Source organism: Canis aureus, chromosome 2 (assembly GCF_053574225.1).
Source record: "Canis aureus isolate CA01 chromosome 2, VMU_Caureus_v.1.0, whole genome shotgun sequence".
NCBI classification, from domain to species: domain Eukaryota; kingdom Metazoa; phylum Chordata; class Mammalia; order Carnivora; family Canidae; genus Canis; species Canis aureus.
The window spans coordinates 27,790,968-27,818,341 of record NC_135612.1 but is presented as its reverse complement, the minus strand read 5'-3'; the positions used below and the strand labels follow the sequence as shown (position 1 = coordinate 27,818,341).

The 27,374-nt window shown below is 36.3% G+C and overlaps 1 protein-coding gene across 4 annotated transcripts in view; it reads right to left on the bottom strand.

The window, feature by feature from the left end:
* The window catches only part of HOMER1 (homer scaffold protein 1), a 135,798-nt gene that overhangs the window by 65,286 nt on the left and 43,138 nt on the right, over positions 1 to 27,374 (bottom strand). For all 4 annotated transcript variants that reach the window (XM_077867005.1, XM_077866997.1, XM_077867008.1 and 1 more), the window contains exons 2-4: positions 20,377 to 20,533; positions 15,145 to 15,276; positions 12,095 to 12,187 (exon numbers count right to left, since the gene is read on the bottom strand). In XM_077867005.1, the coding sequence (XP_077723131.1) occupies positions 12,095 to 12,187; positions 15,145 to 15,246 (195 nt within the window). In that variant the 5' untranslated portion in view covers positions 15,247 to 15,276; positions 20,377 to 20,533. The remainder of the gene's footprint in view (positions 1 to 12,094; positions 12,188 to 15,144; positions 15,277 to 20,376; positions 20,534 to 27,374) is intronic.

The following is a 27,374-nucleotide window of genomic DNA, read 5'->3' as shown; positions in this document are numbered from 1 at the left end:
TTATCTACAAAAGCAGCCAGAAATCCCTCTGCTACACATATAGAGTGAGTGCATTTCAGTTTGCCTGAACAATGGAATTATTTTTCTTCACAAAATTTGTCTTATTTCTACTTTAAATTAAGTTTTGTCTATCAAGGTAAATTTAATTCGTTCCTCTGGAAAGTAAGTAGAATTTAAAATGAAGCTCAAGCTGACACTTATTATTGTGACTGCCATCTTAAGATTTTCTAAGTTTGGTATTATTAGAGATCAGAATTGAGGGGTCATTGGATAAATCTGTTAACCAGGAGAGGTCCTAGTACCAGATCATTTTAAGTATAGCTTTGTGGACCCCTTGTGATCTCTGGGCACTAAAACTTCACGACTGAAATATTAGGCTATGCTAAGGAAGAAAATGAAAGCATCAGTGTCCAATAGGAGAACAGGTAGGTATGGTCATAAGCTCAAAAAATATGGGATTTCTTCAAATAAAAACAAGAGGGGTACATGGCTGGCTCAGCTGGTAGAGCATGCGACTCTTGATCTCCAGGTGTGATTTTGAGCCCCATGAGGGGCAGAGCTTACTTAAAAGAAAACCCAACCAAGAAGATAAATGTGTGTAATACAGGAAAATGCTTATAATTAGAAAAATATAAGTATACAAGGAGATATCTTAGATTATGATAATTTATATATGTTACATAAAAATACTTCACATGGAGAAATCCTAGGAAGAAATATAGAAAATATTAATGTGGTGAGTAACTAACTTTCTTTCGGGAGCTTCTGGTTTTAGATTGAATGTATTTTATTTCACATTTAAGTATTTTAACAAATTCTACCATAATGCTATAAATTATATAAGCTATTAAAGGTCAAAAGGCTACTTTCTTTTTTTTATTTTTATTTTTTAAAGATTTATTTATTTATTTATGATATACAGAGAGAGAAAGAGAGAGAGAAAGAGGCAGAGACACAGGAGGAGGGAGACGCAGGCTCCATGCCAGGAGCCCGACGTGGGACTCGATCCTGGGACTCCAGGATCGCGCCCTGGGCCAAAGGCAGGCGCTAAACCGCTGAGCCACCCAGAGATCCCCAAAAGGCTACTTTCTTGATTCCACCTTATCACTTAACCATTTTTCAATTATTAATTGAAACCTCTATTTTGACCTTTAATTTCATTCTTTTAAAATCTTTCTCCTAAATCCTCTTTTTTTTCAATTAACTGACCGTCAATGCATGAATAAGGTTTATTGTATAATGTGACAACATAAAATGGGAACGATATCCCAAGTGGCTACTTCTAGGTCAATTATGGATCATATCAATTAGCCAAAAAGTTCAAGAAGCATGAAGAAATAAATCAAGACTATTTCTCTTCCAGAAAGCCAAACCGAACTAAAATAATAAAGGTGCACTGTCCAGTCAGTTGAACAGTAAGTTGATTCACTGGAAATGAGAACAGAAACAAATTACCGCGTTAACCTGAAAGTGTTAACAACTAAGGATTCACTTGGAGATTTGCTAGAATTGATTGAAAAGAGTGTGAGGGACAAAAGTAGATTAGGATTAAAAGAGAGAGGAAAGAGAAATAGTAGTTTGATTTCTGGTTCTCACTGCCTTCTGGGGGGAAATGAGGGTTTTGGTACATGGGGCTGGGGGAGGCCAAGAATGTCGAAGCTACTGAAGCAGAAAGACCATTTCAGAGACAGGCTAGGAAGGACAAAAAGGACAGGAAGAAAGAGATAGAGGTTCCAACAATCCCAAGTACCTCAACTCACAAACTTTCCATCAGAATGCTTGAATATTAGCTATATTTAATGAAAGGCATGCTCAGTTACCCAAGACATTATATCTAAAATGAAAATAAAATAAAATAAAATAAAATAAAAATAAAATAAAAAGCCAGAGTATTTTTTTAAATAAAGCAGGCTAAAAATTAATAAAATCAGTATTTGCTCATAAGAGTTACAACGGTACATAAGAGCATAAAGGGAAAATCAAACTCCTTTGACTTTCTAACTACCCAACAGGTAGTCAAAAGTAATCTGTGAAACCTTCTGGGAATTTTATCTGTATTAAAAATAACACAGTGAAATTATTTTATTTAATGTATTCCAAACATCTAGTTCTTTTTTATACTAAATTTTGAGTAATTTCTTAAACATTCAAGTTACGTTATTTCTATAAAAAAAACATACCTTATATCAAGCCAATATTTTATATCTTAAATTCAAACATTAAAATTAAAAACTTGGAGATATACTAGACTATAAACTTTTGAAAGGAAAAAAACGGATAGGCTGTCTTTAGAAAGACATTCTTGGGACGCCTGGGTGGCTCAGTGGTTGAGCGGCTGCCTTCGCCTCAGGGCGTGATCTCAGAGTCCCAGGATCTAGTCCCACATAGGGCTTCTTGTACGGAGCCTGCTTCTCCCTCTGCCCGTGTCTCTGCCTCTCTCTGCCCCTCTCTGTCTCTCATGAATAAATAAATAAAATCTTTAAAAAAAAAAAAGACATTCTTAAGCTAATATGGCTAGTAACCATTTTAAGGTAAAAATTATCAAACATATCTTTTTGACACATGGCTGTGTATGTGTATATGTATACCAAAGTTGATAAGAAAGATGAAAAGTGTGAAACATAAAATATAAGCACAGATCTAAGACTCAGCAACTGCTTCTTAAGAATTTTCTCTCTCTGGGGCACCTGGGAGGTTCAGTCCGTTAAATGTTGCCTGCGTTGGGCTCAGGTCATATTCCAGTCATCTGGGGATTAAGCCCCACACTGGGCTCTCTGCTCAGTGGGGAGTCTGCTCCCTCCCTCCCTCTGCTTCTCACCCCACTCATGCTTGTGCTCTCTCTCTCTCTCAAATAAATAAAATCTTTAGAGAAAAAAAGAATTCTTTCTCTCCACTCATTTATGAAGTTGTAGGAAAGCCAAAAATAAACCAACAAAAAACCCACAGTAGGAAATATTCTGAATCACATGAAAAAGAAATGATCCAGGCCTCTCCAGGCCTTCAGGGTGGTACCACTAACCTCCCCTCTCGTGTCTGTGCTGTAGTAGGACAGTGGGCAGGAAGGATGGGGCAGCATTGCCTTCTCCTCTAGACCAAATACCACCACCACCTTCCATTTAATTCCAGTAAAGACTAAAATTAAAATTCCTGTTACAGTTCCAACCTTTCTGACTTAAGGAAAACAGAGCTCCTTCTCTTTATCATTTGATAAACATTCAAAGAAGACTTATCAAAAAAAAAAAAAAAAGAAGACTTATCCTATTTCAGTCTTTTCTATTTAAATGAAGATGAAAACACTGTTTTCTGGGCAGAAACTCAAACAGGAAGGACCTTATAATTTTGAGTTCCCATGGCTGTAGATACAGAAAGAAATGCCAGGGAAGAGACACAGAAGAACAAAAGGATACATTAAGGAAGATGAGGCTGAGATCATATGCCTACTACTGTCATAAACCATTCTCCATACCTGGTCACCACTTCTGAAATCCTACTTTCTGACAACCATAGAAATTCTTTGTAAACTAACTCATGCTGCTCTTTCCCCATGTTAAAGTGTAATGGCTGACGGATGCACAGTGCTAGTGGGTTAATCTCTCTTCTGTATATTTTTGTACCTACTAGTTACATTAAATGCTTACCAAGAATCAGCTCTATCTGTCCCAAGCATATTTATGCGAATTGCATTTATATTATTATACAGCTGAATTAAATATTATGCAAGCTAATAAAATCTAAATTCAAAGCTAGAGTGGTTATTTTGATAAAAACCAAAACACACTCTTAGAAACTAAAAAGTAAAATAAAATCTACAGTAACAGAAAATGACAGGAAAATCTACTATCACACTCAGATTTCTTTCCAAGTGACAAAGGTTAGCTCTACTTAAAAGAAAAACAGGAAATTGCAGACAATTAATTATAAGTATGATTTATGTACAAAAGATAACATGGAATTCCAATCAACAGATTCATATTCAAAAATTCATATTCAGCTTTAAATAAAAATATTGGTGAATCCCTAAAACATAGTATTATTGAACTTTAATTTATAAACTTAAAGATCTTTCAATGCTTCTTCACAGTAACCGACTTTTTTTTTTTTTTTTAAGATTTTATTTATTTGACAGAGACAAAAAGCACAAGCTGGGGGAGTGGCAGACAGAGGGAGAGGGAGAAGCAGACTCCCTGCTGAGCAGGGAGCCAGATATGGGGCTCTATCCCAGGACCTCTGAGATTGTGACCTGGGCTGAAAGTATGGTGCTTAACTGACTGAGCCACCCAGGTGCCCCATTAACCAACCTTTAAAAAAAAAAAAAATTATTTATTTATTCATGAGAGACAGAGAGAGGCAGAGACACTGGCAGAGGGAGAAGCAGGCTCCCCACTGAGCAGGGAGCCCAATGTGGGACTCGATCCCAGGACCCTAAAATCACAACCTGAACCAAAGGCAGATGCTCAACCACTGAGCCACCCAGAAATCCCATTCAATTTTTTTGATTAACTCATCAACTACTAGTTTTAATTCTAACAGGTAAGAGGCACTGTACACCCTCCTATCCTCTCAACCTAACCCACACTCTTCTCACTTGCTCTTCAACCTGGTATCTAACGGCCCTCTGCCATTATGTGACTTTGTCAGATGCAATCTAGCTTTATTCCCCTCCATGGTCAGCCTATACCAGAAAGCCAATCACCCTCATTATATTCTCACTAGCATTTAGAGGCTTCCTTCCACAACAACTATCTTGCCAATTTACAATTTCTATCAACTAAACCATCATTCCTCATTCTTGTGTGCCCAAGCTAACCAAGTACAATGAGAGAAAATGCTATTAAATAGGTTAGTGTCATGAAAATAATTCTGAGCCCTGACTTCAATTATGCTCTTTAAGTGCTGAGTAATCTTTAATTTTACTTATACTCCCACTTGACTCTTCTTTTTTTACCTTACCTAACAGCTGTTCCAAACCTGTGTTCAAGCCTTCTCTCTCAGTGAATGACCTAACTCTTCCTTCCAGCGAAAATAACCTGGCATGGACTTCCTTAGTCTTCCTCCTATCTGTATCTGAATCTATTTTTATCCTTCCCTCCTGTCTCAGATGAAGAAGTGGCTCATTTGTTTCCATCCTCCTCCCTCACAATATTACCCTCTGCTGCACAATGCTCCATCAATGATCCCCTTCCTTCTATTTTTCTGTCTCCTTTACTCATCCCTTACATTTAAAAACATATGCAAATCACTCCCATACATACATTCTACAAAAAAATATCCTCAGCGTCGCATGTTCCTGAGATTATGTTAAACTCTTATTCTCGGGATCCCTGGGTAGCGCAGCGATTTGGCACCTGCCTTTGGCCCAGGGCGTGATCCCGGAGACCCGGGATCGAGTCCCACATCGGGCTCCCAGTGCATGGAGCCTGTTTCTCCCTCTGCCTGTGTCTCTGCCTCACTCTCTCTCTCTGTGACTATCACAAATAAATAAAAAATTAAAAAAAAAAAAACTCTTATTCTCCTCCTACAAAAGAAAATAGTATTTGTGACCTTATTCCCACTACCAAACACTTCTGCCATAAGAATAGCCCAAAGTCACTAACTCTACTTCCTTTCATTCTAGAAACTACTTCACACTGGGGGCGTGGTGGCTCAGCTGGTTATGTGTCTGCCTTCAGCTCAGGTCAAGATCCCAGGGTCCTGCTCAGTGGCGATCCTGCTTCTTCTCCCTGTCCTGCTCCTGCTCTTCCTACTTGTGTGTGTGTGTCCATGTACGTGTACTCTCTCTCTCAAATAAATAAATCTTAAAAAAAAAAAAAGAGTAACTACTTCACATGGCCCTTCTATACCAACAGTCCACCTGTAAATTACCAGTGAACTCTGGTTTGTTAGGCTTAAAGTCCTCTTTTATTGTTATTATTTTTTTTTTATTAATTCATGAGCAAAGAGATAGAGATGGAGGCAGGGACAGACAGAGAAGCAGGCACCCTGCAGAGTAGGACCCTGGATCAGGACTTGAGCCAAAGGCAGACACTTAACAGGCTGAGCCACCCAGACACCCAGATTTAAAGTCCTCTTAAGTCTCATCCTACTGGAAGCCCCTTCTGACACTGCCAAATCATTGCCTCCAACTTAAAATGCTCGTCTCTTGACTTCTGTGCTAACATCTTCTGCTGCTCATTTCCTATCACTTTTCAGTGTCTTTCCCTATATGTCCCTCAAATTTAAGTGACAATCTTCAAGTGACAATTTCTGACCCTATCTTCCCTTCTATTTTCTTTCTGGATGATATTATTCTCTCCTACAGCTTTAAGTACTACTCATTTGTTGATGACTCTTGAGACTTAGCTCCAATTCAAAATTTCTAACTATCCACAGGCCGTATCTCCCTAATGCCTTATTCAGTACCTGAAATGGAAATCCTCTTCTGAAGTTCATGCTATAAATCAACAACAGAAGTCTCAAAAACATCTAGCTCCTCCTTTACCAGCATACCTCACCAATCCTCTAGCTCCTGTATTTCTTCCAAGTTCAATTTCACCAGCAATAATGTCTATCCCCCTCATCTCTCTATTCTCACTGCCAATACCTAGTAGGCAAACCCAATAAAGGAATGAGTAAATACACCACTAAGACAAGTAACAGATCAGAGACTCTAAAGTCCACTGTCCTTCCTTTGGACAGCAAACAATAATATCCAGAGAAGTCTAGTGAACCTTTCCTGAGATTGTAAAAACTGTTTGAGGTATCTGGTTCAGTAAAACCACATTTGTTATGTGATACTACGAAAGTATCATATTAATTTACAGGCATTCACCTAATTCTAATGGTATATTTGTGGGTTAGATATATAACTAATATAGTTCAAGGTACTAACACTTGGCTAATATAGACCACCTTTCAAAAAAAATCCATTTTTAACAAGTGACACTCTTATTAGAGAAAATCTAAAACATTTGAGACTTATTACATTTGGAATGCCCAAAGAGATCATATACCTCAAACCTCTGACCCTATAGATTTAAGAACTACTACCCAGGCAAGTCAACTCATTTGTAGAAGATCAAACAGCTAGTCAGTCAAAGAGATACTAATAATCAGTTAAAATAAACCAGTACATAATTTGAGTAAATATAATTTGTCTTTAATTTGAACATTAAAAAATTTTGGTATTTATAACAAACCTTAAAGAAACTTGTTCTTCAAATATAGACACACACACATATATATTCTACTTTTTCTATAAAGTGAATTTTTTAAAATCTTGAGAAAGGAATGCCTGAGTGGCTCAGTGGTTGAGTGTCTGCCTTCAGCTGAGGGCGTGATCCCAGGGTCAATCCCACATCAGGCTCCTTGGAGGGAAGCAGGGAGAAGCAGGGAGCCTGCTTCTCCCTCCATGTCTCTACCTCTCTCTGTGTCTCTCATGAATAAATAAAAATCCTTAAAAAATAAATTTAAAAATAAAATCTTGAGATAAAAGCTAGTCTAAATATAGATCAAGAAAGCTACAATATATCCCAATGCTTTACAACCTGACAATTTATATGGGGAAAAAAAAAAAACCCTGCAACTTGTATTTGACTAAAACAATTAAAGGAGTAAATACTTCACTCAATTTAAAAGTCTTAGTCAGGGATGCCTGGATGGCTCAGCTGTTGAGCCTCTGCCTTTGGCTCAGGGCGTGATCCTGGAGTCCTGGGATTGAGTTCCACATCATGACCCTGCAGGGAGCCTGCTTCTTTCTCTACCTATGTCTCTGCCTCTCTCTCTCTGTCTCTCATGAATAAATGAAATCTTTAAAAAAAATTAAAGTCTTAGTCAAATGACAGCTCACACTTATTTTTATTCTAAACTCTATATATTTTAAACTAAAACAGAAATATTAATGACATTTATAAGGGACTGCCACAAAAGAGGAATAGGAGGAAATAGAAATGAAAATAAATATATTTTTTTAACTATTACTCTGGGTTCTATACATTAAAAAAAAATCATAGAGCCCTTTTTTCTTCAATGTGTATTCTGAGGAAAGCACTTAACAAGCCAATTCAAATACAGTATTCTTTTACTGTGCACTGTATAAGAAATTTCAGATTTTTTAAAAAGATATTATTTATTCATTTATGAGAGACAGAGAGAGAGGCAGAGACACAGGCAGAGGGAGAAGCAGGCTTCCCATGGGAAGCCTGTGCCAGATTTGATCCTGGGACTCCAGGACCGCATTCTCGGCTGAAGGCAAATGCTCAACCTCTGAGCTACGCAGGCATCCCAGAAATTTCAGATTTAAAGCCAGTCATCACTTTTGATTCTATGTCAAACTGACTGTTTAAAAGATTCCCATGGGGATCCCTGGGTGGCTCAGCGGTTTGGTGCCTGCCTTTGGCCCAGGGCGTGATCCTGGAGACCCAGGATCAAGTCCCACATCGGGCTCCCTCCGTGGAGCCTGCTTCCCCTCTGCCTGTGTCTCTGCTCCCCCCCTCTCTGTGTGTGTACTCATGAATGAATCAATAAAATCTTTAAAAAAATAAAAATAAAAATAAAAGATTCCCATGGAAACAGAACATAAAATCCAATAGAGAAAAAGTTCTAAATTAATGTCTAATATTTAAAGAAGGACATGAAACAAAAGAACAATACATGATTCAACTTATTCCTAGAGATGTTATCTCCATCAAGACAACAGATTATCTGATTTGACCACACATTTTATCAAGAGTAAAAACTTAGATCAAGAGCTTAAGAATGGGGAAGTGGCTAACTAGGCTTTAAATGCCAGACTCTCTTCATCACATGCCTTTAGAGATACGGAGCAGTTTTTCTACAGTACTACTTCTCAAAGTGTTACCCCTAGATCAACAGCATCAGCCATCTCCCGGAACCCTGCAAAGTTTTAGACCCCATTTCAGCCCTACTAAATCAGAAATGCCAGGAATAGAACTCAATATTTTGTGTTTTAACAAGTTTTCCAGAGTACTGATGCAGGTTTTATTCAATTAAGGCACCTGTATCTTTCTAAGGAACATTTATGTGCCAGATACTATGTCAAGGCTTTATATCATCACCTTCACCATTACAACACCAATAACAGCTGTTAACATTTACAAATTTACTCTATGCTAAGCACTTTGTCATCCTCATTTAATTCTCACAATAACCCTATAAGAAGATACTGGTTTTCTTTCTTTTTTTTTTCATTAAGTTTTTAATTTTACTTCTAGTGTAGTTAACATACAGTGTTATTTCAGTTTCAGGAGATACTGTTTTTTTATTTTTTTTTTATTTATGATAGTCACACACACAGAGAGAGAGAGAGAGAAAGAGAGAGAGAGGCAGAGACATAGGCAGAGGGAGAAGCAGGCTCCATGCACCGGGAGCCCGACGTGGGATTCGATCCGGGGTCTCCAGGATCGCGCCCTGGGGCAAAGGCAGGCGCTAAAACGCTGCGCCACCCAGGGATCCCTCAGGAGATACTGTTCTTATTCTCATTTTATAAATTTAAAAAAAACAGTAACTTGCCTTAAAAAAAACAACCCTAAAAACAAAAAAACAACTAGTAAGGGTTTAGAGCCCAGATTCAAAGCCAGGCTCTAAAGTCTATATTAATGCCATTATCATATGACATCACCATTATCATTCTTATTCGCTCCAACAATCCTAGAACTTAAGCAGTGTGAATCCCATGCTACATATGTATAAACAGAATTGGGTTAAGTCATTGCCTGAGATCATACAGTGGCAAAAGAGAATATATATCTAAGTTTGTCTGATTTGAAAACCCACTCTTAACCAATCTATTATCTCTCCCAAATAAAGATAAAATCTATAAAATCTATGACTGACTAAATGCCTACTACTATCAATTATTCTATTTAACCTCTTGATCCCCTTGCTGAATTCCTGAGTAATATTCTATACTTCAGGCAGAGGGTTAATTTAGCAGATTGGGTTAAACCAGGGAGAATCAAGTTCTGCTCTCTAGCTGAGTAGACTCAGAATGGCCAGCAGTCATACATTTCAAACAGATATATTAATGACATCTATAAGGGACTGCCACGAGAGGGGAGGAGGAAACAGAAATGAAAATAATTTTTTTAAGTATTACTCTGGCTTTTGTACATTAAATTAGCACTCAGACTTCACATGTTTTGAAAAGATAACTTAGGGTCTGTATACTTTGGCTCTCAAATACTGATGAACTTAGAATATCTTTTATTTATGTTTCACAGTATTTTCCATATATAAACATCTTGGATATATTCCTTTGATGAAAGTCCAGGCTTAAAGACATTCCATCCACCGAAGAGGAGCAGGTATCTCACCAGCAACTTGTTCATGGTCAATTAAACAAAAACAAGTTACGGTCAGAGAAACAGGAACTAAGTACAATGGACAAGTGTAATCCATTATAATTTTATTGGAGTCCTTTGCATATTCTCTACTGCATGTGCTACAATGTCCTCTTACAATGCTAGAATCAATCACCTGAAGAGCTGGAGCTCTCAACACACACTGGTACTAAATTTTAAATAGGTTTGTACAAAAAGCATCACTAGCTACCATAGCACTTAAGGAAGACAGAGTCAAGGTAAGTTTCAAAATGATCATTCATGTTATTCCAGACCACTGCAAATGTGGAGGAGGTGTAATGGAGCCTTGGCTTCAATCCAGAGTGCACCTTTGGTCTATGAGGCAACACACGCTTTAAGCATACTTAACAGAGCTCTCCTTTCCTATTAAAAACAAACAAACAAAAAAACCCCCACCCGAACATTTTATACCAACAGGGTTTACCAAATAGAGTTGGGTGTCTGGGGTGAGGAAGAAAGTAAAGAGCAAACAATGTTCAAAAATGGCTAGTCACTAAATTCCCAGGCAATTTCTATTCACTTCCTCAAGAAAGTTTTATGTAAATCTGCTCTTATGTTGACATTATTCCAGGGAAACATTTGTAACATCTGATTCTTCCTTTTCACATAAGCCTTGAGTACACTTCAAATGCTATAAAGAACTCAGCACAAAGCTGAGCCCTACTCTTAAGATTGAAATAAACATTATTTTTAGAAAAGCTAAATCACACAATGTACATTAAACCCTTTGTAAAAAGTACTGAAATATAAGTATTTAATGAACTTTACTTGGAGATCTAAATTAATTTCCAACTAAAGAAAGATTATGATGGTCAAGTCACAGGTTAAACTGTTAAAGGAAAAAGCAATACCTGTATAAATCCTATAGCCTTTGGGTCTCAGCACTAAGTGTAAAGAAAGATGTCCGTCGCAACTGTCAGATTTAAGTACACTTAAAATCAAGTAAAAGACTGTATTATTTTTTAAATTTTCTATAAATTTGACACTTTTATGTCTCAAAAAAACCCTTTCTGGCTAGCCAACTCTTAGAGCAAGGGGGGAGAGGTGGGGGTATGCCTTTGATGTGCAAACTAACCAATTCAGAGCTGTACCTCCTTCATCTGGCCCACACAACCCAGGATGCAATTCTTCTGCCTTAATTATCCCAGGACTAGATACCAGGCAATAAGGGACTAACCCCATAAGTTTAGAGCCTACAGACATTATTCAGTGAGCCAAATCCTAAATTGTCTAACCTGATCTGCAATTCCCAAGGAAACTTCAATATAGCTCTAGCCTCTGCTTTTCCCATGCTCTGCTTCCTGCCTCCTGACCACCCTGAGGCTTCTCTATGTGCCCCTCAGATGTGTCCTATTTCTAGGACTTGTGAGTCTAAGAACTTTTATATCCCTGAATCTCTCCTGTGTCACCTCTTGTGACTGGCCATTACAGAACACAAAATAGGCCAATCTATGTTCTTACATATGATTGCTTTTAAGTTGTATGCACATGAAAGAATCTAAGTTGTAATTACTAAACTGATTTTCCCTCCAGATTCTTGCAGACATTGGCATAGAGGGGGGGAACAAAAAAAAAAACTTTCTCCACTAGTACAAATTAATAGAAGGGTGCATTTCTATGTCCACCTTGGAAATTACCTTAATTTTGCCATTATTTTCCCAAATTTAACCCTGACATAAAGGACACCATCTGAAATGAACAAGGCTCAAGAATAAGAATAGAAATGAAATACCCACCTGTGAAGGTGTACTGGTAAGTTCCATCTTTTCCTGTGATTTCTCCTTTGCTAGTCGAGCAGCTTCTTTAAATTCCTGAAACTTTTCTGCGAACTGAATGTATAAAGACTATATACATTAACCAAATAAAATAAAAATAGGTCTCAATGCCCACTTTTACCTTGGTTTTCTTTCATTGTCTGAATAACTGACTCTTACACAACCTAGCCCTCAAATCAATTACAGGTGTAATATAAAAATGAAGGTTAAAGAAACATAATACCCAACACTTGTTTGTAGACTATCACCTACTCTGACCCACTGCATTGAATTTGGTGTCAGCAAGTTTATCTATGTCCCTTCTTGGTTGTTCAGATATAATTTACTAAGACCAAGGTGCAGAGTACAGGATGTGAGTGGAATAAGTAAAGATTAGCATACTTTATCATGAAGAAAACAGAATCTTTTAAGTATTTACTCATAAACATCTCAGTATTTGGAGCTTACTTTTAACTTTTACTAGAATATAAACTCTCGGATTATATAAGGTTTTTTATTTTCAACAATATAAATAGTAACATTTACTATTACCACTAAATGACATTACTAGAACTTCATTTCCAAAGATTCCTAAAGAGCTAATGTACAGCAGCAGAGAGGAATAACATAATTTCACAAAGGTCTTTAAGACCGGTAAAAACAACAACAAAACTACAGTACATGAAATGCTAATTCTTATTAACCCATAGTAATCTAGAAGTGTCAGGGCCACAAAGAGTATCTATTATTGTTTTGGAAGTGGAAACTAGTCTACCACTAGTCTCAGAGGGAGTAAGTTAAGGCTACAGAATAACCAAATTAAAAAATAAAAAACCTAGATGCAACTTATAACATCTTCTAGAGTTGGTAATAAAAATATGAAATTCTATTTCCCTCTCCAAACCCCCATAAGTAAACCTGATTTCATTTCTCTCTTGGGATACTTTAGAAGGAGAGGTCATGATACTCTGACCTGCATTGGGGACTTAGATGAAGGTCAAAATTAAAATTGTCATTACAACTTTCCTTCTTACTTTAAACTTGCCACTACCACGTGTAACTTGTAGATCAGGAATTGAATCTTTATTAGTATGCTGTTCTTTTTTTTATACTGAGGAGATAGTCTGTCCAATTAATCTGAACACAAAGTTAAAAAGGTCTTACACGGGGTCAATGAAATAAAAATAAAACCATGATTAATTTCTCTATGTATTTTGAAGCAGAACAATTTTTCTTACACTCAGGTAGCATTTCAAAGTAGTTAATGTTTAAGACCCTTTTAAATTTCATAAAGGCTCACACTATTGCTAATTTTTATAGGCTTTGGTTTCCATGGTAACAAAATACAACACAGTAATTACTCTAACAATTCAAGCATAGTTGCAATTTTCCTCATACATCAACCTTAGGAGACCAAACGTTTCTCTCAAGGTTGCTACTCTCCCTTATTTTGATAGACCCTTGTCTAGTTCAAATTACTTAGACTCAAAAATCATTTCATGCAAGTTTGAGAAATTAATCCACAATTTAGTTCCTGTGTTGTCAAGAAATTTAGGAAGTAATATAATTCTAGTTTAGCTTTTTTTTGTTATAGACTTTAACAGGTAATTCCAAAAAGCTGCCATTTGAGTAATGGCAAAAGTATTAGAACAAACATGTAATTTCCTAAGGGGACTATTTATGGAGTGCTAATGCTCAACTGGATGCCTGTGTCCCTGTTATATTGAAATACTTTGAATCTAATTCTTACCTTTACCACAGCTCAAGAAATGTATTTAGAGAATACAACAGGTATAAGAGAAACCAAATAAGATAACGCTTGTTCATTTTCATCATCCTATTGGGGGTAGATTTATAATCAAGAAGGCAAAAATTAAAATATCCTTAAAACTGGTCTCTAAACTATAATTTATATAAAAGATAACAAAAATATTTGAAAGCAACAGTGTTAAGAAATGTTTACAACCAAAACAAATGGAAACAAAGACTACTTTCATTACTGAACTATGTCCTTGATTCAATAAGTATTCATAAAAAAGTAACATTTTTTAAAAAAGAAATTTAAGAATCTGAATGATTTCTATAATAAACAGCATACTGTTTAATGTAAACATGAACAGTGTGTATCTTCAAGAGCCTGACTGCCCGACCTTGAACCAACTGCAACTCCCAAAAGGAATCAGATCCTGTGAATACCAAATTATATGTAAAATGTTTCAAATGTAGTGTTATCCTTTTATGGAAGGCTTCAAAGAGAGAAGTTTAAAGCATAAATCTTTGGGTATGGTGAGCATAAAATCCGAGGAGCAAAAGTGATCATCATCCAATCCTGAGACAGTTTCTTTTTCCTTACATACTCTTTCTGTGTGACACCCACAAGATATCAAGACACTAGTGGTATGAACACTGCATGCTGTTGCTTATAAACAGGACAACTGTTTTATTTTCAATGGTTAGCCTAGTGATGTTCTGTTATTTTACTGGCCATTCTGGCACAGTAATTCACTTGGTCAGTATCTTCCAAGAACTCTTCATGTGTTTATTATATTTCACCCTGTACTCCAGCAGAGAGTCTGAAGTAATTCTCACCCAGATAAAACACGATTTTTCTTAAACAAAGTAATCTGTATGTGCCTACTATCATGTAAAAAACCTCAAATCTTTATTATTAGCAGCTTGTTTTCACAATTCAGAAGAGTTTGTGTTGACTTCCTTGCAGACCGTCTCTACTAAGGGTGCTAATCCCTGAGCAAAGTCCATTCTGAAGTGATAATCCCTAACTTCTATGTTAACTGTCACACAGATAGTTAAACACACAAATAGTTCTCTATCAATGGTGACTGTTTTTAATGTGTGCAATTTTCCAACTGACAGTGGAATCTAATGATCCCTCTCACTTCTTGCTTTAAAGTCACTACAATTGTTCTGAGAATATTAAAAAATTTCTCCCATATTTTATACTCTCCACTTGTTATTATATATTTAAGACATCTGACTTGAAGATTTCCACTTAATCTTATGAGTTAACTTACTTTAGAAAGATGGTGCTCAGAGGAGAACCCCAGTCCATAAACAGTGTTTGCCCGGCTATCGGCCCACTGGCCAAACTTCTGAGATGTTTTAGTAAATGTCATGTTTGGGGTGATGGTGCTATTAATTATTGCCTGAAAAATAAAATAAAAGTATGAGTAACTAGCCAAAAATTAGCAAACAGGCATTTAAACACAGGACAATTAGTTCCATAAAAACTCAGGATTTCTAACCAGTCACAATATTAAATATATGAAGATATAGAAATAATTTTTAACAATATAAGTGGCAGTGTAGAAATATGGTAACTAACAGAACTATAAATACAGGATACTCTATCAAAAATTTTAACACTTTACAATCACAATTAATTTTCTAATAATGTAAAAAATCTTGGAGAGTTTTTTAGTGCAGTCAGTTTCTTTCCTTTGAACATAAGGATCAGTATCTATTAATTTTGAGTAATACTCCCCGGAAGCAAGTAGGCTTTAATAACTGCTTCTTTAAAAGTAAGGCCCTATCCTCCAAATAATCTTTCAAAAATGAATACATCAAAAGAACAAATTTTCTATTTGTACACTAATTTTCTAAAATCCATGATCAAGAGTTTTCTTAAAGCTGACTTACTCAAAATATATCATGATACAGAAAAGATGTACACTTAGTACTTTTTCCTTTACTCAAGGGAAAAACAAACCCCTAAATACATAATTTACTTCTTTCCTCATAAAGTGGTATAAATTCATGATACAGAGAATCATTATCATTTCTGTTTATCACATAGTTTATTAGAAAACTAGTATTTTAGTGTGTTAGCTAAATATTAATTTTGGGAAGTGCCTGGGTGGCTCAACTGGTTAAGTGGCTGACTCTTGGTTTCAGCTCAGGTCATGATCTCAAGGTCCTGGGATGGAGCACGGTGTGGGGCTCTGTGCTCAGTGCAGAGTCTGCTTGAGAGTCTCCCCTCCCTCTGCCATTCCCCCTACTCATGTGCACTCTCTCTCTCTCACAAAAAAATAGTAATAATAATAAATTTTGGTGGTCACTATTATAAATTCCAACTATTATTTTAACATAACTTAAGTACATTCCCTCTGACAGTACTAGAAAAGTATAGAATCGGTTTTAGTTTTAATGCCCTCCAAAACTGAGATTACAAAGTGATTCCAGTAATAATAAAAATAAACACCTTACCAAGTTCATAAGCAGTCATTTGGTGAACTACTAAATGTGGAATGAAAATCACGCATTTTTAGAACAAAGCTAAATCTATTGACCATGTGAATAGTATAAATATAAATATTTACAAGCTTTGCACAGATTGATGAAGTTACAATAATAAATGTAGGACACTTGTCCTACTAAAGAGGAGAGCAAAAGAAAGAGTGGTCCTTTGCTTTCTATCACAAATAATAGATGAGTTAGCTGTTGTTCTAGGAGAGCCCTTTTCTTGATTATGCATTTTTAACTGACAAAATTTATATATTCACACTCCTTTCCCTTCAGTTCAAAAGCTGCTTTTCCTAGCATGTCATTTTAGATTCTGTAAAATGTAGCTAAAAGTGCTAACTTGCAGGTTGTCATAAAATGAAAAACTGAATAGAAACGAATATATTAACAAATGGTAAGGAATGGAGTAACATAAGGTAAGGAATTTGGTTATGGAATCATTTGGTTATTAGCTTTTGATTAGCTTTTTAAACTAGGTACCTATTAAATGCCAAGCACAATTCTAGAGACTTGAAATATAACAATCAGAGGCAATGTAACTGTGGGTTACATTCTAAAGCAAGAAGAGTTGGTCCATGAACAAAGACTAATACAATTTCATGGAGGGGTTAAGTGCTATGAAGCCCCTAAGATCAGCATATGATAGAGTCTGAGAGGCTGGAAGGCAAGGACTGGCAGGTACTATGTTAGATGTGGTGGTCCTCAAGTGTTCCCCCAGGAGGGTGCTTTTGAGAGCTGGAATCGGAGTGCTTTCAAGGACAGAAGGGCATTTTACATGTCATCCCAGTAACTCTCAAAAAGTGAGGTACCAAGAGGTTTTCTAAGCATCCGAGAAAACTGACCCATTTGTGTTGGTCACAGATCTTCAGTTTTAGCTATTGGAAGTGAACTTCTTTATGCTTTTAAGAGTTCCATTTTAATCACCATTTTGAACATTTCCTTGCCTCCACTTGTTCTGGGATTACTTGTTTGGGGATTCTTCAATCACTAAAGAAAAACTTTAAAATGGTAGATGATCCTGCACTTTAAAAAAATTATTTGTTAGAATACTTTGACTAGAATGCTTTGAACTGTTTGAATATGAATCTACTTAGAAGAAAAATTTTAGTTCTTTAAAATAAATCTGTCTCTCAATCTCAGAGTTCTTGTCCTTTCAAGGAAAAGAGGTAAAAATGCTGTGTCATTATAGATCGTGGTGTGCTCTTATTCTGGCCCTCAGCCATGGTGATGTCTCTGCAGCTTGATTAGAAAAACCGTTAAGCAAACTTTACATGCACAATAAGGGTACTAAATGGAACAAACAGACATTTTCTAATCAGGGACACCTAAGGGCTTTCCAACTCATCATGCAGTACAGAAATAGAAGTGGGGGTGGGGAAGGGAAAAACACTCATTTAGCCACAAGTAAATCACTACTGCTTATCGAGAAAAAGCAACTTCTGCAGGGAACTGCAGTAGCTACCCGCATCAGTCTTAAAAAGTAATTAGAAAATGTAACCGCTACAGAGGGTAGATTTTGTAAAAATAAACAAAACAAAAACTTGTTCACAAGAGTTAAGAGCCTGATGATTACAAACTGCAAAGTATATTCAAAAACGGAAATGCCAGCAGCAATAGTTCCTACTGCTTGAGAACGAAGAACACATGAGAATTATTTAATCACATGGGACAAGGGAATACTTCAGTTGAACTTTATTCCATTTAACTCTCCCATCTAATAAAATGATGTTTTATCTGTGGTTTGGGCCAACTGGGAAACAAATTGTAGAGAACTGAAAGTTCTAGTCAAGGAAAAGAAATAAATTAATATTCTAGTGTCTGAGGTCATAACAGTTAAAATCTGTTGATTTCACTAAACAGTTACAAAATATGACAAAATTATTCTTCATTAAAAAGTTTTACAGGGGCACCTGGATGGATCAGCCAGTTAAGTGTCTGCCTTGCCTCAGGTCATGATCTCGGGTCCTGGGATGGCGCCCAGAGTCCAGGCTCCATGCTCAGCTGGGAGTCTGCTTCTCCCTCTCCTTCTGCTCCCACCCCATGCGCATGCTCTTTATCAAATTAATAAATAAGTAATCTTAAAAAAAAAGGAGTCTTATAGAAATTAACTATTTCTCAAGTCCTTTAAATCCTCTAAGTAAAAATGAAAGATAATAATTTTTTTTTTTTAAGTTTTCTTTACTGGGGCACCAAAGATCATGCATGACCTGAGCCAAAATGAAAAGCTGCCCGCTCAACTGACTGAGCCACCCAGGTGCCCCAAGAATCAGTCATTCTAATAAATACCTATTAGTGACTTAAATACAAGATAAGGTACAAATAGCCCCTGTAATTCTATAATCTATTTAAGGAGATGATGAGTGAGCATGTGAAAAAATGAACTCAGAGTCGAGCACTAAATTATCTTTTGTTCCCCCTAAACCACAGACAATATGTAACTAATAGCCTGAAAATATTATTAATGGTAACAAAAGCAGTAAATGTTTGCATACTGATTACTATACATCCTTAAAATGCTTTTGCCTAAATTAATTTATTTAATCATCACGACAATCCTGTGAGGTAATGATGTAGGCATTTTTATTAATTTCTTTTTACAGATGAGAAAATTGAGGTGTGAAGATATTAAGTATCTTGTCTAGGTAATATGGCTAGTGAACAGTTAAAAAAAATTCAAGCCAGACACTCTATGTCTACAATCTGTGGTCTTAACCCTTACACTGAACTGCTAAATTTTTTTTTTAAGATTTTATTTATTTATTCATAACAGACAGAGAGAGAGAGGCAGAGACACCGGCAGAGGGAGAAGTAGACTCCATGCAGGGAGCCCGATGTGGGACTCGATCCCAGGTCTCCAGGATCACACCCTGGGCTGCAGGCGGCGCTAAACCGCTGAGCCAACGGGGCTGCCCTGAACTGCTAAAATTTCAAGCTGAAATACCTCAGGGCTTCAAAAAAGCTTGAAGAAGAATGGAGCCCTCATCTTTCTATACACGTTATATCCAGAACCCAATGTCTGGTATTTCTGTATCTCTCTGTGTTATTCAAAATTCATTGATGAAAAAATGGAATTTCCCCCCTTTGAAAGGCATACTATCTACAAGACACTGATCAAAGTGCTCTGTAGATATAAACTCGCTTAATCCATACTAACACCACTAATGAGGTGAGAACAATGAGGTTCAGAGAAGTAATCTGCCCAAAGTCAAACACTTAGTAGATGGTAGAGCTGAGATATGAATCCAGGCAGTCTGTGCTCCTAAACATTATACCATCTGTCTCTCTTAAAATAAAAACTTAGGTCTTGTCCATAAACTTCTCTTCAGAATAAGGGATGTCAGCTTTAACGGTGACACTGACCAGACTTCATACCATTTAGGGATTTTGAGTTGCCTGCTAATCTACAGAAGTCTATCTGAAAGGAAATCTAGTTCCTTACTAGATTGTATGTATACTCTCAAAGAGGAGAAACTGTGTCCATTTTGTTCACCACTATATTTGTAGCACCTAGCATAGTGCCTGACATGTAAGAGATATGCAATGAACATTTATCAAATTAACTAAAAATTTGTAGAATATTTTGATATGTAACTCAATATAAAGTGGTCAATCCAAGTAATTTAGTAAACAAAAAATGTTGCTACCCTAAGAATGATCAATTTTGGTTTTTTTAAAGTTAAGTTTTTAGGGTGCTTTGATGGCTGTTGGTTAAGCATCTGACTTTGGCTCAGGTCATGATCCTGGGATAGAGCCCTGCATCGGGCTCTCTGGTCAGCTGGAAGTCTGCTTCTCCCTCTCCCTCTGCCTGCAGCTATCCCTGCTTGTATGCACGTGTGCACTTACTCTCTCTAATAATAAATAAATAAAAGACCTTTTTAAAAAAGTTTTTAAGTTTTTAAAACTCAAAAGAATATTTTATTTTAATAAAGACAAGTCTTCCAAATAAAACAGAAAATGCTCTACTGCATAAAACAGCAAGATTATTCAAAGTAAATTTAACTTACCTTTGAGCCATCTAAACTGATTATCCTATACACATTCCTTGTGCTGTCATAGAAATAAGACACAGTAACTGCATGCTTGCTGGTGGGGACCCAGTTCTTCTTCGTGTTTGGGTCAATCTGGAAGACATGAGCTCGAGTGCTGAAGATGGGTTGTTCCCTATAGGGCAAAAAATAAAAAAGACAGATTGAGAGTTTTATTCCCCTGGACAACAGACCATGAAAACTGTGAGAAATACCCCACTTAACCCAAAACACCCATATGCCCCAAAATAAGAGAAACACTGTTTCAAATCTGGACTATTGTAAGTACTCAATCATAAATTTTAATATAATTACAGTCTGTCCTCATTATCTGTAGATTTTATACATGCAAATCTTCCTATTCGCTAAAATATATTTCTAACTCCAAAATCAGCACTTGAGATACCTTCTTAGTTTTTTGCAATGGAAAGATGTGAATCACCTGACATGCACATTTGCATCTGAGGGTGATCAAGAAAACAGCCTTCTTGTTTCAGCTCTCATACTGTAAACAAGTGTCCTTCTTGTGATCTATTTAACACCATGTATTTCACATTACTCTGCTTTTTGTTGGTGCTCTGTTTAAAACAGCTCCCAAGCATTGTGCTGAAGTGCTATATGTTCCTAGGTGCAAGAAGGCTGTGATTTGTTGTATGGAAAGAATATATTACATAAGCTTTGCTTGGATGTGAATTACAGTGCTGTTGGCCATGAGTTCAATGGTAATGAATCAATTAATACATATTAAATAAGGCGTATTTAAATACAAATACACATAAAACAAAGTTACATATTGACTGATGAAAATATGACCAAGGCTTGTAGGAAACTAACCCTGTATGTCCCCTGGGAGCAATCATTCACTATTCAATAATTCAGTGTTTGTGGTGCCTTTATAGGACACAACTACTGCAAATAATGAGAATCTACTATATCCTATAAATAATCTAAGAAAGTTTGCATTCACTATAATTTCTACCTCATTAGAAAATATATGGAAAACAAAGTAGCTCACAATCACAGTATCTTTTACTGAGATTAAGTAGGGCCTTAGAGATATATAGATTTTAAAAATAATTTCAAGAACCAAAGCTATTAAAAATGTATATTCAAAATATCATTAGCTTATTTTACAGTTTGGAAAACAAGCATGCAATGACCTATATGTAACAGAAGCATTATGATGCAAAATTTTCCAAGTTCTGAGCAGAAATTCTTCTGGAAAAGTCTTTTGTTTTGTTTTGAGCTCAAATAAAGCTCATTTCTTTCAATTACACATCATTTCTAAAGCTGCTTAAGATTCTAAAGAGAATATTAATTAGTATTTAATGTTTCAAATTTTAAATTTAAAGAAAAGAAAGGATGGAAAAGGGAGAAAATGGAAAACAAGCAAGGCAAATCTGGGTCCTTGGCAACATGACTCTTTAGGTTAATAATAACGGGCTGGGTGTCACATATGCCTATGATCTGCTTCAGCTTTTGGAGAGCAGGTATGAAAGGGAGGTACCTTCCCTGTAGGTAACCTCCCTCTTCTCAGCTTTATTTCTGTAAACCTCCATAACAGCTTTTCTTATTAAAAGAATTTCTTCCAAAGGAATGGATCCTTTTTATGCCATTCCCTAAAAACTGAAGCAGAAAGCCATCATTTCTGGCTTAACTCACGTTATATACAGTGAGTATATTGGATTATTGGATTCATCCAATAAATAATTATTAACAATCTGGCAAGGCATTGCACCTGGGTGAAAATTCTGAATTAGGACTAGATCTTTTCATTCCCCTTTTCCCCACCTTCAATCCTTCATTTTTTCAATGAGGCTGATGCTATACTTGGGTTATCTTCCAGAAAGCCATGTAAACTTTGAGTTTTCTCTTCTTCACCTTTTAATTAAAGTTCTAGGTATAAGTGTGTAATTGGTCAGCCTGACTGTAGCTAGTTCCAATTCACAGGAAAACCCAATCACACAAAACTGTATTTATTAAGGCCTGTAAGGAAAGGAAGGAGGAACTCTAGTCTTTACTAACAACCCCTCTACCTCATTTGAAAGGGAATAAATTTCTAAATAGTTGAGGATGTTGCAATATGTTTTATAAAAAACTAAAATAGTTAAGACAATGATAGCACTTTTGCAAGTATTTTAACAAATCCTTATCAATGGAAATCCAATGTTTTCAATTATTCTAATACTTTCGACATTTTAATTCAATTATATTAATCTGCACAATTAATCCACACCATTTAATTCCCTTCTGAATAAAAATCTTTTAGAATTAACTAGCTGTTTCACAAATGTGCCTTCTGAATTTGAGTATCAACTAGGTAGGTACACTGCTTTTCGTCAATTCTCTTCTGAATAGGTGATTTGTGGTCAAAAGCCTATCAAAATCTAGATGAGAAAGCTTAGAAAAATAATTTCACTGCTGACACAGGGAAAAGAATTCCTAGAATAAGGAAGTTACCACATCCATCAAGGCATACTAATAAATGGTTCAGACTTCTCTTGGATATCTATTACCTGCCCAAAACAGAGAGAGAGATGGTCCCTGTCCCTGAAAAGTTCAATTTGATGAGGGAGGACAGATGTCAAAAAAAAAAAAAAATGCTTTTCAGCATGATACATTCTCTGAAAACAAGTGACCAAGAGCTCCTACCATGGAGAAACTGTGTAGGAGTTTGAAACACAGTATGCTATGGTGGGAAGAAGGCACAAGTACACTAGGGTGTGTAGTAAGTATGAGCACCTTTAAAGAATGAGGCTAAAGAGAGGCCAGTTCACAAGGGTCTCCTCCAGAAACTACTGAGAGATTGTATATAGAGAACAGCTCCGCATGTTAGAAAGATAAACTTGGCAGTACTAAAGAGGGTGGGTGGGAGGGAAACAAAATCGGACACAGGAAGGCTAGTCACACCCTTATGAAAGAAACTCAAGTATTAGAAATAAAGAGGAACGGAGGTTAGGGAGTGGGAATAAAAAACGTGAGGAGGGATTAAAGGTAAACTTAAAAAATAGAATCAGTAAGATTAAGGAATACATTGGCTGTAGGGCAGTGTTTCTCTAACAGGAGTGATTTGTTCACCATGGGGTATTTCACAAAATCTGGAGACATGTTTAGTTGGTATAACTGAAGGAGATTGCAATTGGCATCTAGTGGGTAGAAGCCAGGGATGTTGCTAAACATCTACAATGCACAGAGCAGTCCCCTACAAGAAAGAATTATCCAGACCAAAATGTTAATGATGTCACTAACCCATATGGGAACAGAAAGCAAAGTCTGGGATTGGGGGAGGATGAAATGGGAGAGGATGAACTCAGTTTTGATCAAGGTCAGATGCGTATAAGGGTGTGCATATAAAACTGTCAGCACAGCAACTTGAAAATATTAGTTTGGAGCATAATAATACAGAACACCAGCCAGAGTAAAAAGTTAAGGGAGCCATCAAGAGATCATATCACTAGTCTGTTTAAGATAGATTTCAACAACACTAAGCATGTGGATAAATTTCATTTTAAAGAAAAGCTGTAGAAGCAGCAATAAGAATGCTATACTTGAAACCTTCAAACTCTAATTTCCTAAGAGGATCTGTAAAGCATTTGAAACTTATTGTCCCAAGGGTCCAAGTGTTAAAGTTAATACTTTTTCAAATAAATTGCATGGCATTCATCAATAAAGGTTAGACACACTACTTCCTTCACGGCAGTTCACACAAATACTAACTGCATCAAATACCATTATTTCCCAAAGTATGTTCTACGGAACAGTCCTAGAAATGAATGCTCCATGTTTAAATAAGTTCTGCAAACACTGTATTGCCCCATTCTGAAATGCTTACAATATATGTTAATATATTAAGATCCTAAGTATTTTTAAAGATCCTAAGAAGTCCTGCAGTAAAGAAACCCACTTAAGCCTGAATAACCAGCATGTGGCAAAACTATCTGACCCTAGAATTCTTTTCCATGTAACACATTAACATCTCCCAGGACTTATATTTTATGACCACAATAGTCTGGAAATTCTGCCTTTTTTACTGACATTATTGTCACTAGAAAAAATATATATAAAAAAATCCAATACAAAAATTGAAGCCTTATTTAGTAATGACTAGTATTAATGTTTGTTAATGGCATTCAAAATAACTCTTCTAAGAAAATAATCTAAAAATCAAATTTAAAAGCAAATAGATTTTGGCAAGAAATGCTTTAAACTACCTTAAAGAAACAAAACTAAACACGTACATACACCACACCCACACCTACACACTTTAATCCTAGAGAATCATCTACTTTGTCATTTCTTACATCAATAATCAGGACCATGAGTGATTCAAATGACCTATTATAAGAAAAGCTTACTGGAGTATTTTCCAGTTGGCTCATAAAATAATTCTAAGAAGCTGTTGTAAGAATAATTCTGAAGTTCTTCATCTTGGGCTAAAACTCAGTAAAAGTACTATATGCAGTAATCAACCCCAAAACTTAATATGGATGTGAATAATTGGAAGAAATAAAGTATAAGATGACCTGAGAAAAACACAGTAAAATCGGAATTTTTTTTTAAAAACAAGCAACCTCATTAAAGTTGACATAAAGAATTACTATATTTAACTTAGGCATCTGTAATAAGGAAGAAACAAGAATCATGAAAACGGAAGCAAAACAGTACAACTATTTGCTAAAGACATATAAGCTCTAGATGCAGGGGAAAAAAGAGGAAAAAGTTAACATTTGTCATCTACATAGATTTGATTTAGAAAAACTCAATGAGGACAGCCCGGGTGGCTCAGCGGTTTAGCACCGCCCTCAGTCCAGGGCCTGATCCTGCAGACGCAGTATCGAGTCCCATGTCGGGCTCCCTGCATGGAGCCTGCTTCTTCCTCTGCCTGTCTCTCTCATGAATAAATAAAATCTTTTAAAAAAGAAAAAGAAAAACTCAATGATAATGCTTTTTAAAAATTATTACTAAAGTCTGTATTTTTGCAAATATGCAATAAATTTATGTTCCAAGGAAGTGCAAAGGTATGGGTCCAATAGTAACAACTAAGCTCAAGAGAAGAAAAAGAAATACATTCTTTAGTGTTTTGTTTTGTTTTGTTTTTTAAGGCTCCATACACAGCCTGGCGCCCAATGCAGGGCTTGAACTCATGACTGAGAGCAAGACCTGAGCTGAGATCAAGAGTTGGACACGTAGCCAATTAAGCCACCCAGGTGCCCCTTCTTAGTCTTCTTTTAATGTTTTGCTTACAAATGTTTTTCATTTTTTTTTAAAGATTTTTATTTATTTATTCATGAGAAACACACAGAGAGCGAGAGAAGCACAGACAGGCAGAGGGAGAAGCAGGCTCCATGCAGGGAGCCCGACGTGGGACTCGATCCCAGGTCTCCAGGATCACACCCCAGGCTGAAGGCAGCGCTAAACTGCTGAGCCACCTGGGCTGCCCACAAATGTTTTTCATATATTTAAGTACAATAAATACTGTAGCAAAGACATATGAAGAAGGTTGTGGTTTCAAATAATTCCCTGAGTTTCTAATTAATTTTTCAAAAAACAAGGAGCCAGGTAGAAACTTAGGAAACAAAGTAACACTTGTCACTGAAAGTTTAACACGGTTACATTGTTCCCTGACTACCCACCAACTATTCTTCCGCACTCTCTCCTAAAATATCCTGGATTTGTTCTGGTATTCTAACCCTCTTCTACCCAACTATGAACGTCACCAGGATAATCAAAGTAATCTCACTCTTCTTTGCAGAAGTCCGTTTAGGAATGGACCTCTGAAGCAATTCAGGTCAACCCGATAACCAGGGAATGTTTGCTGGTAGCTTCTGGGTACATGCACAAAGAGATCCACACACAAGAAGGGATGTACAGGGTGACACTGGACCTGAAGGAGTCATCTTACTATCAGGCAGCTAACCTGAGAACAAAGCTGACATTGTTTGCTAAGAATAGCAGATGTAAAGACAAAGAATCTGCTTCCTTGATTGTGTCATTGAATCAATGAATCAGCCTCCAGGCTTCCTATGGGATAAAACAAGTTTCCTAATTGTTTCAAGCAGTTTTCATTTTAAAAATTACACAAATTTAAAAAAAAATAAAAATAAAAATTACACAAATTATAATCAAAGACGTTTACATAAACCTTACAATAAAGGGCCCCCTAATAAAATGAAACTGAATGTCTTCCAGAACTCCTGGATAGCTGTACGCTGGTCATTTATTAACTTTAAAACACAAGCCCACAGCACACACAATTTGATTTGGGGGGCCTCACCTAAAATTCTAGAGGTAATCAATAAAATTCGTAAGACTAACTGCATTGAGATAGGTGGGAGGAATTAATGTGAAAATGGCAAAAGTTCACTATCAATTGGCTTTGGGCTGTAAGATTTTAATATACAAAGCTTTTAATCAAGAAATAGCAGTATAACACAGATCAGAGATAGGTAATTACCAAGAGAAACAAAAGTTTGAGGTTTTAAAAGTAGCTGTCTCTAGTGATGGGGCCTGATGAAGATAAAATGAGATAGGGAAACAGTACTTGTCTAAATAAACCTATAAGTATTACTTAATTTTTAACCTTGCACAGGTACTAAAAAGACTTTCTTAAGTGGCATTGTGGAGGAAAAACGGCATACACATCAAAATTAACATCGAGAAAAGAATGTTTCAGGGGCCACTGTGAAGACTGCCAAAGAACCAAAGAGTGACAAATTTTAAGAGCTTCAACTCAATTGACTATATAGTACATGATATGAACGTATTCCTATTATTCATAAAAAGGAATAAAAAGAAAGTAGGAGAGAAGCAGAAATCCAAACATGCCTAACCGCAGGACTCAAGTGCTATAGGTACATCTACTTCCTGGTGAAAATACTCTCCTTCATTAGAAGTAAATACACGGAAAGTAAGATAAAGAACATTCCGTCAGCTTACTTTTTGGAATTTGAGAAGCTAGATAATACGTGTTAAGGCCT